The 14,154-nt window shown below is 43.2% G+C and overlaps 1 protein-coding gene across 4 annotated transcripts in view; it reads right to left on the reverse strand.

Annotated features, from left to right (window-relative positions):
• Window positions 1–891: 891 nt before the first annotated feature.
• The window catches only part of SOAT1 (sterol O-acyltransferase 1), a 30,013-nt gene continuing 16,750 nt past the window's right edge, over window positions 892–14,154 (reverse strand). For 3 of the 4 annotated variants that reach the window (XM_056356054.1, XM_056356055.1, XM_056356053.1), the window contains exons 4-16: window positions 13,460–13,608; window positions 13,306–13,365; window positions 12,791–12,898; window positions 10,736–11,018; window positions 9,541–9,619; window positions 8,777–8,858; window positions 8,033–8,078; window positions 6,739–6,868; window positions 6,230–6,327; window positions 5,633–5,731; window positions 4,995–5,130; window positions 4,030–4,175; window positions 892–3,205 (exon numbers count right to left, since the gene is read on the reverse strand). In XM_056356054.1, the coding sequence (XP_056212029.1) occupies window positions 3,149–3,205; window positions 4,030–4,175; window positions 4,995–5,130; window positions 5,633–5,731; window positions 6,230–6,327; window positions 6,739–6,868; window positions 8,033–8,078; window positions 8,777–8,858; window positions 9,541–9,619; window positions 10,736–11,018; window positions 12,791–12,898; window positions 13,306–13,365; window positions 13,460–13,608 (1,473 nt within the window). In that variant the 3' untranslated portion in view covers window positions 892–3,148. The remainder of the gene's footprint in view (window positions 3,206–4,029; window positions 4,176–4,994; window positions 5,131–5,632; window positions 5,732–6,229; window positions 6,328–6,738; window positions 6,869–8,032; window positions 8,079–8,776; window positions 8,859–9,540; window positions 9,620–10,735; window positions 11,019–12,790; window positions 12,899–13,305; window positions 13,366–13,459; window positions 13,609–14,154) is intronic. The other variant, XR_008824659.1, reaches the window with a different exon arrangement.

Genomic DNA, 14,154 nt, shown 5'->3' on the forward strand with positions numbered 1-14,154 from the left:
TCGACACTGAAGGTGGGAGCTCAAAGCGTTGGGTTTGCCTTTAGCGGGTGGGCCAATGCGTGTAACCCGTGCTGTTCCTTATTAAGAAAAAACATCAGGATTTCCGCCCCCTCCCACCACAGCACTTAGCACGTGCCTTACTGGGATGGCTGTCCCGGGACAGGAGACGGCAGCTCAGGTGCAGGACTGCTTCGCCTCTGAAGGCTGCAAGCAAAATTCCCCAACAGAAAGGACACACTGGGCACAGAGACTCTGCGGAGGTTCAGTCTTCCTGAGACCAAACCGTCACCAGCCTGACAAGTGGGACACACGCCGTATTAACACCGATTCTTGTGATGTTACCGAGCAAGGAGCTGCAGCTGTACTGGCTACCACTCCCAAGCTGGAGGCTTCCTGCCACAAAAATCAAGGGAGCTACCCTGGAAGCAAGCCGCACAAACCTCACGTAGGAGAGCGCCACAGAAACCAGTACAGATCATTATTAAGAACTTGGAAAGGGCAGGCGGTGAACCTTAGCGCCCTCACGATTGCTCAGACCACCATACTGCTAGCTCCGGCCCTCACAACCTAAGGAAACTCCAACAAACCTGGTATAATTGACTAATTAAACAAGCAATGTGCAAAAGACTTAGCATTTCCCCTCCAGTCCTCTTGAGAAAAAAAACTGAAATAAGCCCACATTCAAAAGCAATTTTAAACCCCCGTGAAATCAGAAGTAATCCCAATTGTCAATGCCCTGACAGCACGGTTGCCAGATGCCTTGATCTACAAGGCTAAAAACCTCAACCTGTCAAAAACTAAGACTAATTCCAACAGTCGAGTGTCCCTTTCTGGTTGCGTTTTGCTTGCCAGATGCTCAAGCCCTCAGGCTTCAAACAGCGGGGACGCTGACACAGTAAACACAGATACTCTTTATTAGGAATAGGCCAGCGCCAGCTGCGAGGGGAACACCAAAACTTGGCACGAAGCACCATGATTTTAGCTCCTTTGTTTTTTAATCTCCTTTTGAGAACACTGAGACAGTGGCAAGACCCAACACAGGCACTGAAGTGACAAACCCATCATACCCTATTTGAGTGCAGTTACATCCGTACGTAAGTTTTGAGCACCACAACCGAGAAGTACTGGGCTGAATTGCATCCTACACTAAGGAGGTGACAAAGCTGTTTGGCCAAAGGGTGGGAGGTTTTGTTTGTTTTTCTTCAAAAAGGAAGCTTAGTCGCTCCAGCACTACTGTCCCTTCCTCCTACAAAAGGTATGGCTAAAGATTTAGGATTAAATCAAACTGAATGAGGATAAGGTAATCTATTCTCAGGATTTTATACACGAACACTGCCGCGTTTGAGTACATACGTGAGCCCCTTCCGCTGCAGTTACCCCAACTGCTTCAGCAGACAAGTTCCAATAGCAGGTCTGTTAAGAGGAGAGCCACACACGCAAACACTGGCTTTGGCAAATCTGACCTGACACAATGTCCTTTCTGAGGGGCGGGATTCCTTCCTACAGAAAACTGAAAGCCTGCAAGAGTTTCCGTATCACCTACCTTTCCTGAAATTACTTTTCACTCAGGTTAGTAAAAACAAAAGCTCAAAAGTCACCTTAAGTGGGTTGGGAGGCAAGTCAATAGACAGTCCCAACACTGCTGGTATCAAATACCCAGCCTGCAGGTCAGCAAGGAAAAGCTGTTACCAGAAAGTGCCAATGAAGAACGTCTGAGTAACTCAGAAATCCCTGTGACCAAAGTTAAGGTACCTCCACCAGGTTTCTCTCTCTCCCCAGTACCAGGAGGTGCAGTTCCAGTAAAACTGGAGAGAGATGTACCCAGCTACCATGGAAATTCACTTTTGTGCTTAGCATCTGACAGAACAAGGAAACCGACGGGGCTCTGCCCAAATGGTAGATGTTGGAACACCAGATTCACGTAACGCTTCTGCCTTTATCACTGGCCATGGGAGGACGTCGTACCTCTTCAGAAAGGAGGGGGCAACACCCAGGAAACCGACCTTCCCCCGAAGCCCCCACTGACGGAAGAGCAGGCACAGGCAGATGGAAAAGCAGCTCCAACTCCAGATGCTGGCCAGCCCTCACCACCCACCGCCACGGCAGAAGCTGCTGCAGCACACGTTGGCAAGCGGCACCAAGGCGCGCTGGCGTACTGAAATGGACGAGCCGTTTCAAATGGGAACGCGCTACATACCTGTAAAGTTGCTTGTGTTTTCTTACAGCTGGGTCATAGTATTTCAAATTTTCCCTCACTAAAGAAAGCCTTAACTTGTATACCTTAAAGCACCTGCCAAATTACAGCAAAAGCTCTTTTACAAGTTAATTGTGTTAAAAGAATTGATTATCTGGAGCAAGAGAAAGGAAGAGCTAGAAGAAAAACTATTCCTCAAGTCGCGAGGGCCTTCAAAGAACAAAAATGCTGTAAGTCAGCTAAACTAAATGAATACAGAGGAAACATAAATTTTCAGTCTAAAAAGACATATAAAGACTGCAAACACTGCCCTGCGTTTGAACCTGATTCTTCAATGCAGCCACAAGTAAACCGACAATCCCCTCTTCCTCTGCCCATTTTAAATCTGCAGGCAGCCAACATCCACAGAATGCGGTTCAGAGCCATCCAGGAATACTTTGGCTATCTTCAGAGCAAGGAGGCAGATATCCTGGTGCTCCGCTGCTTGTCCACATCATAGCAGCAGCCAGGATCACAAAGAACAGAAGTTTTGCAGACATCCCATTACCGAAAGGGAGAAAAAACGCTGCAAAGGGATGGCTAAGGAAGATGGACGGATGCCAACAACGAGCTAATAGCAAATCTGACTAGCCTATCTATCATCCAGAAGAGCAGCAACTTGGGGGAACCCCTGGATGAGTAGGATTCCAGTAGACTCCACCTTCAGCTCAATGTTTTGCCAGCATGGAAATGGCTCAAAGTGGGACAGCACCTGGTAGATGCTGCCTATGAAGCCTGTTGCAATCCAGGTCAACTGGTTTGCCTCAGTAATGTTTAAAAAAATTACAGTTTCTCCCCAATAACCTGGAGGCACAACTTCCCTTAGAAAAAGTCCATAGCAAGCTAGGTCATTGATCCAAATACTTGGAGGACAGCTCTGATTTTCTGCGAGGACAGGGCCAGAATGTACCATTTTCACATCTTCATATGACATGACCATGAGCGTGGTTTTAAGTAGTCCAGGAACGTAAGCTGCAAAACAAGGAGGGGCAGTAAGTTAGTTACAGGCCAACAGTACCAGCTGTGGTGTGGTCTCCTGAAGTCAAATTGTCCCTCACAGAAAAGAATGGGCAAACCACATTCCTACACCCTGCAACCCTAGTCTCATCCTCACTAAACACTTTGTGGAAGTGTAGCTACAGCCGCAACAAGCCGTTTGCCTCCCACCCACCTTACATTCAGGTCTTATACATCAGGTGAATGCCGCACCTAGTAGCATATTGTATCAAGAAGCCAGTCATTTACAACGTAAACTCTTAACTAAGGAGGATCAAACTTAGAGTTTGTCTGAGAATACCTTTGGTTAAAGCTGAAATCAACTAGGACAGCAACAAGTTTTGTATCGAACAGAATCTGCTGCCAAGAAAATAAGTTACAAGTCACAGAAAGTAACACCAACAAAACTCCAAACTGGCCATTTACAGCAACCAGTTCTCACTGCCACGCGACCTAGCCTGGGAGAGGCACAACGGGCTCAGTTTTTGCGAGCCTCATCGAAGTTTCTCCTGACCTCGCTGGCCAAGGGCTGCGGTTCCATGCACGCAGCCTGAATGGCCTAGCGTACTCTTAAGTCGCGGCTTATGGCTGCAGAAGTGTGGGAAGAACACCCTCGGCTTCCAGTCATGAAATACTATCAGCATAGTAAGCACTAATGAAAGCAGTTTTGTTAAGCAGTTTCTAAGCCTAACTCCTAATGAATGAGGCTCAGGCCATTGAACTTCTGCGCTGTCCCCAAAGCGAGAAAGGACAAGCTGCCCGCAGGGTCCGTTACCCCCTAGGAAAGGCCAGTCACTCACATTTTCCATAGGACAATACTGGCGGGCATACCACTCCTGGCTATAGAGGCAAATGATGACACCTTGGCCCAGGAAGAGGGAAGTCCACATGATCACATTCCAGATGGGCCCTTTCCGACTGTCATTAAGGATGAAGTTGAAGACCACTGGGGAAGAGGTGAAATGAGAAGCATCGTTCAGAAATGAGAGTCAGGATTCAAGAATCAAAGATCAACTGATTTCACTGGCTCCTTCCCTCCCTTCACTTCATCTCTGGAGCAAGAAGACTGCTCTGTGAGTTCAATATAGTGCAAGAAAATCTGATTGTGCTTGGCAGCAGAGCAAATACTATGAGCCAGTGCTGACATTTACCTCCAGTAAGTGTGCCGACAAGCTGGCCCGGCTGTATGCCTCTGGGGATCAATATTGTTTGTGTTACACTGTTGACCAAGACGTGCTGCCAGAGGAGGCTTAGTTTATTAGAGCTTTCTAACTCAAAATCCAAAATGAAACAATAGAGCTCTGCCTTCTAAATAGGCTCTCTTCTTCACTGCAGTAGCAAAGCCATACTTGCCTTACACTATGACTTTAAAGAAGACTTCCAAACTGCTGACATACAGCAATTCAACTAAGGCTCAGCAAAGAAGAAGCAGTGCTATTAAAGCATGTACCATGTCACATAAACAGCAGTGTATCATATACAGCTCTCTTCCTCTCCATCAATACCTTGCTTGCCTAAGTCCTAAGCCTGCAAACCCAGTGTGCATGTATATATACATATATACGTAACTACTTGGCTGCAAAAAATCCATTCATAAATTTTGGACTCACAGCTGCAACTCTTGGACAAAAAACAGTTCTGTGTGTTAGTGCCTAAAGAATAACTGGCATCATTAACAAAAGGGCAAAAGCATGCTTGTTTAAAAAAAAAAAAAAAAAGCCATAAAACCCACAAGCCACTCACATACTCTCTCCCTGGAACTTACTTCCAAAGCACATAAACAGGCAGAAGAGAACCGGATAGAAGTAGCCAAAGCAGACGCTCAGAACATATTCATGCACAGCAGCTGATACTGCAAAGACAGACAGCATAGCTGCTGCTTTGAACTTCTTACCAAAAAACTGGAAGAGAGAAGAATACCGAGTATTATAACCTGCTCTGCTGTGGGTTTAGTTCAGTTTTCTCATTTATTTTATTATTATTTTTTTTTAACCTTAGCTAGAAAGGGCTTCCTCCAGCCAAGAAACATATGTGAAATGTTAAGTGCTTTACAGAGCAGCTTGGATTTTTGGTGGTTTTCTTCAGGCATATTTCTGGTCTCCTGTGTAAGTACTCAGGTTGGACCTACTCATGAAATATCTACCATAACTCATCCAAATAGTGCAACATGAGTTCACTGTTGAGTCAACCTTTACACTCAGACCCACATTTTGTACACATTAAGGTCTTGGAAATGAGCAACAAATCTCTAAAAAGCACAGTTTTCTACCCGCAACAGCTGAGGCAAGACATTTTTGTGCTTCTCAACACACAGTGATGCCGCATCTTTACAAACGTACTGTCTTGCCCAGCAGTTAAATGTTTAATTAACAAAACAGAAGAATATATCTGCTTGTTACTCACCCAAAGGAAGTCCCTGTAGGCATAGTAATAAAGCCAGTCGTGTACTACCACATTCCAGGTTCGGTAGTAGTTTGCATAGGAAGTGGAATTCCACCAGTCCTGAAAGCACAAGTGAAAGACTGTAAATCTAATTAAGCATAAAACGTTCTGTAGGCCTTTCCTGGGATATCAAGTTGAAAAATATCGATCAGAATAATAACCAAGCTAACATAAGTTATAACAAGCTGCACCATGAAATAATGCTTCCCATTGTATTTTCAACGTTCTACTCTGTATACCAAAGTTTGGTTTTGACCCAAACTGCAGTGACTGAGATGACAGAGGAACTAAATAGAGTGTTAACAGAGCTATTGGGTAGCTCTGGTGGCTAGTTCTCTTTGTGCACAGGGTATACTACTTTAAAACAATTCAGACTGCCAAGTAGAACAGATCCAATTTCTACAGCACAGCGACAATCTTAAACCCTAACAGCGTAACACAAACAAAACCCTGTGGATGCTTTATTTGATAAGAACCTTCAGTTTCCTTCTCTTTCCTTTTCATTATATATAACTTTATATATATATTCCTTTATAAACTATAATTCCCGCTTCTTACCTTGTAGAACATCCTGTCTGCAAAGCGCAGCATCTCAGCAAATGCGTTGAGCCAACAGTGAAGGAACGCAAAGAAAACCAGGAATAGAATCAGTACACCTAGAAATAAGGTAGATTCAGACCAGTTTTGTAGCATTTGGTCTCAGCTATAGGCAAGAGCCTGTAACGCAGTCAAGACTGTTCTTATAGGCATGGACACAGATGAGCTTTGTCCTACCTACACGAAAATGTCAAAGTATTTCAGTTTCTCACCACACCAGGTCATGCTTACCCCAGAAGGCAGCAGCAAGGCTGTCACACAGCCTAGGACTTGATTTTGAATACTGTTACATTTAAACCCAGGCTTTTTTGTGCTGCCGATTCTAAAGTTTAACACCATAATGCTGAAGACTGCCCACAAGACCTCCTTGGCTGGTACTTGCCTGTCATGAATGCTTCTCATATGAAGCACTTCCCCTCCCTCCTCCCTCTTCCATGAGGATAACAGTTACTCATGAATCCAGGTCTTACCTGGCAGAATGGAGTTGAAGATGCAGAGGACCAGCCCTCGAAGATTGAAGGTTTCTTGACTGCTGTTGTGAAACAGAGGAATGCAGAGTCTCACGAAAATGTAGTAGGCATAGAAAAGTGAACCAAGCACCTGGAAAAAAAAAAAAGAAAAGTCTGACTCCATATGAGAAATGCACAATTAACACATCACCACTTGACAGCTCTAGGAGAGCAATAGCAGCTGCCAACACTAGTCAAAATTTATTTTACATTGCTGCCAATAAACTTCCCTAAGGGTCCAGGCAAAAAGTAAGCTACAGCCATCTGTGTAGCATGTTGACATTGAGGAGCAAAATCAACTTGTCTTTTCTACTACAGCAGCTCTAAGTTTCTCCTAGTCCTATCAACTCAGAAGTTATGACAAATGATTTGTGCCAATGCCAAAGTGAGTGGGGAAAGTACCCTCTGATCTAGGTCCAAGACAAGGGCAGAAATAATTAAGAAATACTTACTGTAGTTAAAGCTAGTATTAAAGCTTAAGTTTCTTTTATCCCAAAAAAGAGCTATTTACAGGCCAAATCGCCTCAGGCCTTCTCTGGCTCATGAACCCACATTCTGGAAGTTGTCAAAATGCAGGTCACTGCTTTACTGCAGTCACTCCAACTGCTGTAAGCCAGGTGTGGGCTTTGTCACCCTCTTTTGTCAGAGAGCAAGCAGCCAAAGGTCTTTTCATGCTTCATTTTTAATTTGGTTGGGGTTTTGGTTTGTTTTGTTGTTTTGTTTTTTTTTTTTTTTTAATTGGCTGGTTTTTAAACCATGCACTGTGTGACAGTATAAATTTCAATCATGCAAAGCCACTACTCAGAAACAAAGCCATAAGAAGCTACTGAAGCTCACATCCAGAGACACAAAGATCAGGTCAACTTTCAGCTCAAATAAGCACTGAAGAGCCGGACTTCAGGCCTCACTATTTCAAAATCAGTCTGAATATCTGAAGACAGGTAGCTGTGCCAGTGCATAACAGAGCATCAGTGTAAAGAAAAATGTCAGAGCATGGATATTGCTCTCCCCATGCACACATGCAGCTTTTGTACAGAATAGAGTCTAAAGGCTTCTTTAAGCAAGGATTTATTTTTTTTATTTTGACACAGTCATCAGTGCAGCAAGATCACTGTTTCTTTTTTTTTAGTTCACTGAAAAGCATTCTTCACTTGGTGTAGGCTTACCAGGAAAAGAGTGATTTAACGCCAAAGGGAGAACTGTTCAGCCACACAGATCCCTGAAAGCATGTTCTTCAGAAAGCTGCACTACTCACCTGTGCAAATTTGGTAGCCACATAGCCCCATCTTATCATGGGATTCCTAGGAAAAAGAACACATGATGTCATATCCAAATAGGACCTCCAAGCGGCAAAACCCTCCCTTCAATTATTGATTTTATTGACCTATACTCTGAAAAAAATGGGTTTTTAATTCCAGAGTTCTTAATCTCCTGACATCCAAGAGACATCTGCCCAAATTGCTGTTCCTCACTTTCAACTGCAGCAGGGCAACTACAGCAATTCCATAAATGGAAAAGTATCTGGAGAGCAGCATTATGCAATTACGTAGGAGGTGGTGATCTGCCCGATAGTCACGTAAAGGACTGCTGACTTGACACTGTCAAAGTGCAACCCAGTAAAGTATAGAAAAGTTTGGCAGTTCCCAGTTTTAAAGGCTTCAGCCTGCCTCCTCAAACTCAAGAGACAGGGCTGCTTATTAGCACCACATAAACCACCACACAAGCCTACTGCAGGAGCTGTGTACCACTAGATATTCAGTAGCAAGTTCTTTATTTGTTTCACTTCCAAAGAAATAAAATCAGAACTGTAAAATCAAAATACTACTAGCATTAGAGTGAGTTTTCATGATCAAGTCCTGCCTTTTTTATCAACCAAGTTTCTGATTTAACCAGATCTTTACGACAGCTCTAACTCATGAATTGAACAGAACACATCTAGGGATGCTTAACATTGGCTTCAGCTTTTAGACTCATGTTCTATTGGTGTTGCTCACATTACCTGGGATAGTTGTCTCTGTAGATGAGGGTGGGAGCAAAGAGGAAGTACAGGTACTGAGAAATTCTGGGAATAGGTACTGTGCCTGGAAGAAGCAGGGAGGGGGGAAAAAAACCACTCTGAAATCTCTTTGCTTACTGATGGTTCAGTTTCCCCAGTACCCTTTCACAACACAGAACACAGCAAAAAACCTCACTTGAACTAAAAAGTATGGGATTTGCAGAGAATTACATAAACTAGACCTATCATATGCAATTGCCCCACCACGAAGCGTAGTTAACAAGTGAGGGTGACTAACAGGTAGCGCAGTGCTAACACCCTGATAGCACATTCCCTTTTCTCCCAGGGAAGATGAAGCTGTAAGGCCTGTATCAACATGTGGGCTCATGTTCAGCTCTGGCATGCCTTGCTGAAATGGCTTCTATGCTTTTATGATTGCTGTCATTTCAGCTAGAGCACTGGAGGCGTGCAGGCAGATTCTGAACACCTTTTGCTCTTAAAAGCAGAAATAAGGAGTCCTGTTGAAGAAAGATCTAAGATACAGAGATGACTTAGACCTGAATAACAGTCTAGCTCATTGCTAATACCAGATGAAAAGGTTCAGGCTGAAATTATGATGCAGAAGGCCAGCCTAAGAGCCTCGTGACCTCCCCATCAAAAAACATCTATTCAAATCCTACCTCTCCAATTCACGAGGGCAGCTGAAAGAAATGGAGGGAAAACAAGAATTGGTTACGCACTGCTTTCAAAATAGGCAAGTTACTCACTGGACTTGTCCTTTACAGAGGACAGGACTCTGGGTACGTTCTCCCGGATGAAGGAATAAGCCTTCATAACAAGACGAACCTGTAAAACCATGAGAATGTCAGTTTAACATTCTCAGTTTCCCAACTTTCCAGCAAAGACTGGATCAAGCATTTTAAGGCAACACCTTCAGCATCTTGGGCTCTCTCCAATTTATCCCTTTTACAAGGAAAGGGCTGCTTCTGCCCACAAGCCTGTTTAATGGACATGAATTTAAGACACTGCAGGGTGAAACATACCATAACAATCATGGCTCAGGAGTGCCATAACACATCTCATTCACATTCACAGGACCACAGCACACACGAGGACTCCAAATAACACCAGCAAGCCACTAACCAATTAACATTAACTTAAAATTGAAGGTAAAAACCCCTATTCAATAGGCCAGTATGTTTCAAAGCCTTGAAACTGACTCCTTGAAGTTAGGCATGTTGACAGCAAGTTATCACTACTTTGTAATAAGGTGGTGACCCACAAATAGTCCACAGCTACCCAGCAGGGTTTTTTGGGTTTTAATACTGAAAGACCAAAAGGAAGGCTAGCCCAAAGTTAATTCTTCAGGCTCACACTCATCTCTGACCATCCTTGTTTTAATTTGATGGTCTGACCAGTCCCCTACACTCTTGCACTCTTCTCCCTCCCTCTACCCCCAAAAAAGAAAATTCCACTCTCACTAAAGACTACAGGACAAAGATGGTTGCTTCTTAGGGACAAAAAGGGAAACAGGAACCACTTGTTGACTACCTACTTTCTCCTTTTTTAAAAAAAAAAAAACATGTTACAGCTTCCTTGTGAAGTATGGCACAACAGCTTCTTAAAACTGGTTTTAACCATTTAACATCCACAAGACAACTAGAAGTAAATGGAATTTCAGCCTTGAAGTACGTTCAGAAAAAACCCACAGTAAAATCTTAAAAGGGCAAAATCTTAAAAAGGCAAAAAACCCCAAGTGGTTTCCAGGTCAAACTGAAGTTTACCATCTACTTTTTCTCATTAGAGTTGCTGCATATAAGTCTGTCTTCAAGTCAAAAGACAAACTCCATTCACAGCCCCGACTTAATGAATAAAAGCAACACATGACTCCTTATGAAAAAGGACCCTTTCCATTTTGAAAACAAGATTCAATATATCCAAAGATACCAAGTAGGGACCTACCTGTTCCAGTATTACAATAAAACGGGAAGCCGGGGGCAGGGCATATGATACAGCAACATAGGTTGGTCCAAATCCAAGCCCAGCTGTTTGGAACAGTGTGAACAACATCCCATAGAAGAGAGTGTGGATTACGCGATGAGAAGAACTGCAATAGCCTTGGGCCCACCAGACAAAAAGGTTGTAGGGAATGATAACTGTGGCACAGAACATGCACAGCCAAGTACAGAAGACAACCGGGAACTTTCCAAAAACAAAGACCAAGAGATCAAATCCCAGGACCAGCCTAGAAGGCACAAGGAAAGAGACAATACTCAGCGTCCATTGTTTCATTAGAAATACTTCTACTCCACTAAGTGGATACAAAATGCAAAGCTTCCAGATTATAACTGACAGCCCAGCTAGAAGCGACTGTGGCAATTTTCAGCTCAGAAACAGAGGGCTGTCTGTGGCAGATTTAAGTGACCACCCACAAACACATCAGAAAATAAAGAGATTAAGGACTCATGCCACCAACGCTGTCAGGCACAGCTTACCTTCAAATCCCAAAGGGCTTAAGCACATCTTTAAGATCAGCATGTGCTTTAAGAGCACGCTCAAGATCATCCCTGCTAAGAACAAGCATGTGACTAAATGATCTACTGCTGAACCAGGGTCCAAAAGAGCTTTTGGAGAACACTCCCAAGACATCACCACTATCACATTAAGAATCAGTTCTTTCCAGGAGTTTAACACCTAAAGAGGCTTTTTCCCTACCTCTATAGTCACGAGGTATTTTAATATCTGACACTCAAACCTAATTTAATTTCTGCTTTCTGAAATCTATAGGCATTCCACATAGATTCAGTTTAGAAGTCACCCAAAAGGCTTCGGGTCATTGCATGGTCAGTCCAAGTATGTCCAACTGGTGTGCGCCAGGTACTTAGTTCACTAATCAAGCTTAAAACGTAACGACATAAATAAAAGGATGTTCAGCCTTACCGGCTATCAAAGTCACCAAAGCTTACTCCTACACATAAGCAGCTCTTCTGAACTAAGGTCAGAAGAAGGTGGTACAGAGTATACCAATTTATTTGTTCTCATGTGGAGGCTCACTTGTAAACTGCATCCAAGTTATCAGATCTAGCTCAGAACACAGCAATGATTTTTTTTTTTTTTTAAGTAATCTGATAATTCTGCTCCTATTAGTTAATTTTAGGGGTAAATGCCTATTCTCCTTCAATTTCCATACACTATTAAGTCAGGATCAGCTAAACAATATTCAATAGCGCACGAGCCTCTTATACTCTTGGACAAGAAGGACAATGATTATCATCAAGATACAGCTCCAGTTTTGCACACTGAAAATCAGATAATTGGCAAGATAAACATGTAATCCTACTTGTGTACATGGGATACAGCTTGCCAAGATACTATATATAGCAACAAGCAAGTGTGAGGAAAGCAGTCTTTCACAATCTTGTTCACAACTGGCTACCTGCAAAGCACAACCTTAACAGAGGCTGTGCCAATCCCCTTGACATTTTTTCCCCCAGGAAAACCAAAAAGTTCTATTTTTATTTAAGCACGAGTACAGCGTTCCAGGACTGTCATTTTTAAACAGCGGAAGTACTGCTCAAGTATTTAAAGTTTTTCTAAACACAGTTCCCCTTCAAACAACGCAAGCAGCTGAAAGCCACCATTTCATTAAAGGTATTCAACTAAAGCAGTCTACATTCAATGATGACCCCTCCCTTTTGCCAGCCTTGTGATGAACTAAGCACGTGCTGGCCATAATTCTCACAGAACACACCAATCTGTATTTTTTTCCTAATATCTAGCTATCAGATTTGAAGGGACCATATCCCCCCTCAAGGGATCTGACGGGATCATTTCCCCCCCTTCAATGGGCTTCATCACACATTTTAAGTATGCCCAATTGAAAACCCTCGCTTCCAACAACATCCCAAGGAAGGATTCCCCCTCCTTTCCACACCATTCTGCGGTTTCATGTACCTCTGGTGCTTTGGAAGCGAGTATTTCCCAGCCCTGATCCCTGCCTTTCCAAAGCATTCTTACCTTCCTTCATCAATGAAGTCTACTAAAAGTGTGCTGAGGATGAAGACAATGAGAAGAGCGATGAACATGTGGTAGATCGTCCTGATGTGACTCACTTCAAACAGCTCACTGAGGGAGAGATCCAAATGCTATCAGGCCATTCACACAGCACATCACACCCCCAGTACTTGGCTTTCAACGTGTTTCACAGTAAGGCAAGATGACATCACTGCCACCCCAATTCAAGAGGCTGAAGTTAAGGTACAGTCTAGGTGCCAGTGTACACAAGACATTTCCCCCATTTATCTTCAGACAAAGGATAATTAGCCATTATCTCAGTGGTACTGAGAAGACTGTAATTAAGGTTTACATTTGGGGAAGCCTGCAAACTGCACTAGAAAAAACAGAGAAGCTTAAACAGATTAGCCCACATGGGTTTGAACATAAGACCACAGGTGGTGGTGGGGAGAGTACCTCAAAGCAAAGGCTAGTTAGTATTTTCAATCAATTTAATGGAAAATCTGAAGTTAACTCACTCCAAGAGGGACCTGCGGGCAGTAAAGATCTTCCCATGTTCTGGAGGAGCCCTCAAGGTCCTGCAAACACAGATGAGAACATTTGAGACAAGAACGGAAATAAGGCTTCCAGGAAACATAACCTTGTTATACGAACAGCTTAAAACTGACTTACTTGGCTTTGTGCAGTTCCTTCTCTGCACAGGAAGCTGGGAAGAGGGAGGCTGAAGATGAGGAGTCCAGGAGTGCTGATTTAGCCACTAAACTGTTCACAAACTCTGTGAAGTGACTGTCCACTTCCTTCATGAAAGCTGGCTTCAATTGCTGACAGTAAAAACAGTAGAAGATTGTTTAATTCCCTGGATACATTTTCATAAAATATTTATATTCCCTTTTATTCCAGAGCAGAACAGTGCAAGGCATCAAGAAGACATCCCTGTACCATCTGCCTACAGTTGGCACCAACTTGGGCAAGATGAGGGGCTTATCCTGGCCTGTTCATGTACCTCAGGCCAGAGGACTTTGAATAACATTCATCATCTCCATCAGACAAAACACTGAGGAGCAAAGTAAACATACTGCTCTTGGTATGCTTTTGGTCTGGAGTGGCAGGTATTTCACATTTTTCATGGTGCCAAGAAGGTTCAACTAAATTTAATACATGAGCCCCAGAAAAATTTCTCAATTTTAACTGGTTACATCCTTAGCATACGAAACAAGCATGAACAAGATTTACTTTTTAGTCCATATAGTATTATTAAGGGGAAAACAGATCTTTTCAGGCTTGTGGCTAAACAATCATCCTTGATGTTCTTATGCATTAATGCAGAAGTGATCTCAATGACATGACTGCAGGAAGAAGGACCAAAT

The sequence above is a fragment of the Falco biarmicus genome, chromosome 11 (genome assembly GCF_023638135.1).
Source record: "Falco biarmicus isolate bFalBia1 chromosome 11, bFalBia1.pri, whole genome shotgun sequence".
Lineage (NCBI taxonomy): Eukaryota > Metazoa > Chordata > Aves > Falconiformes > Falconidae > Falco > Falco biarmicus.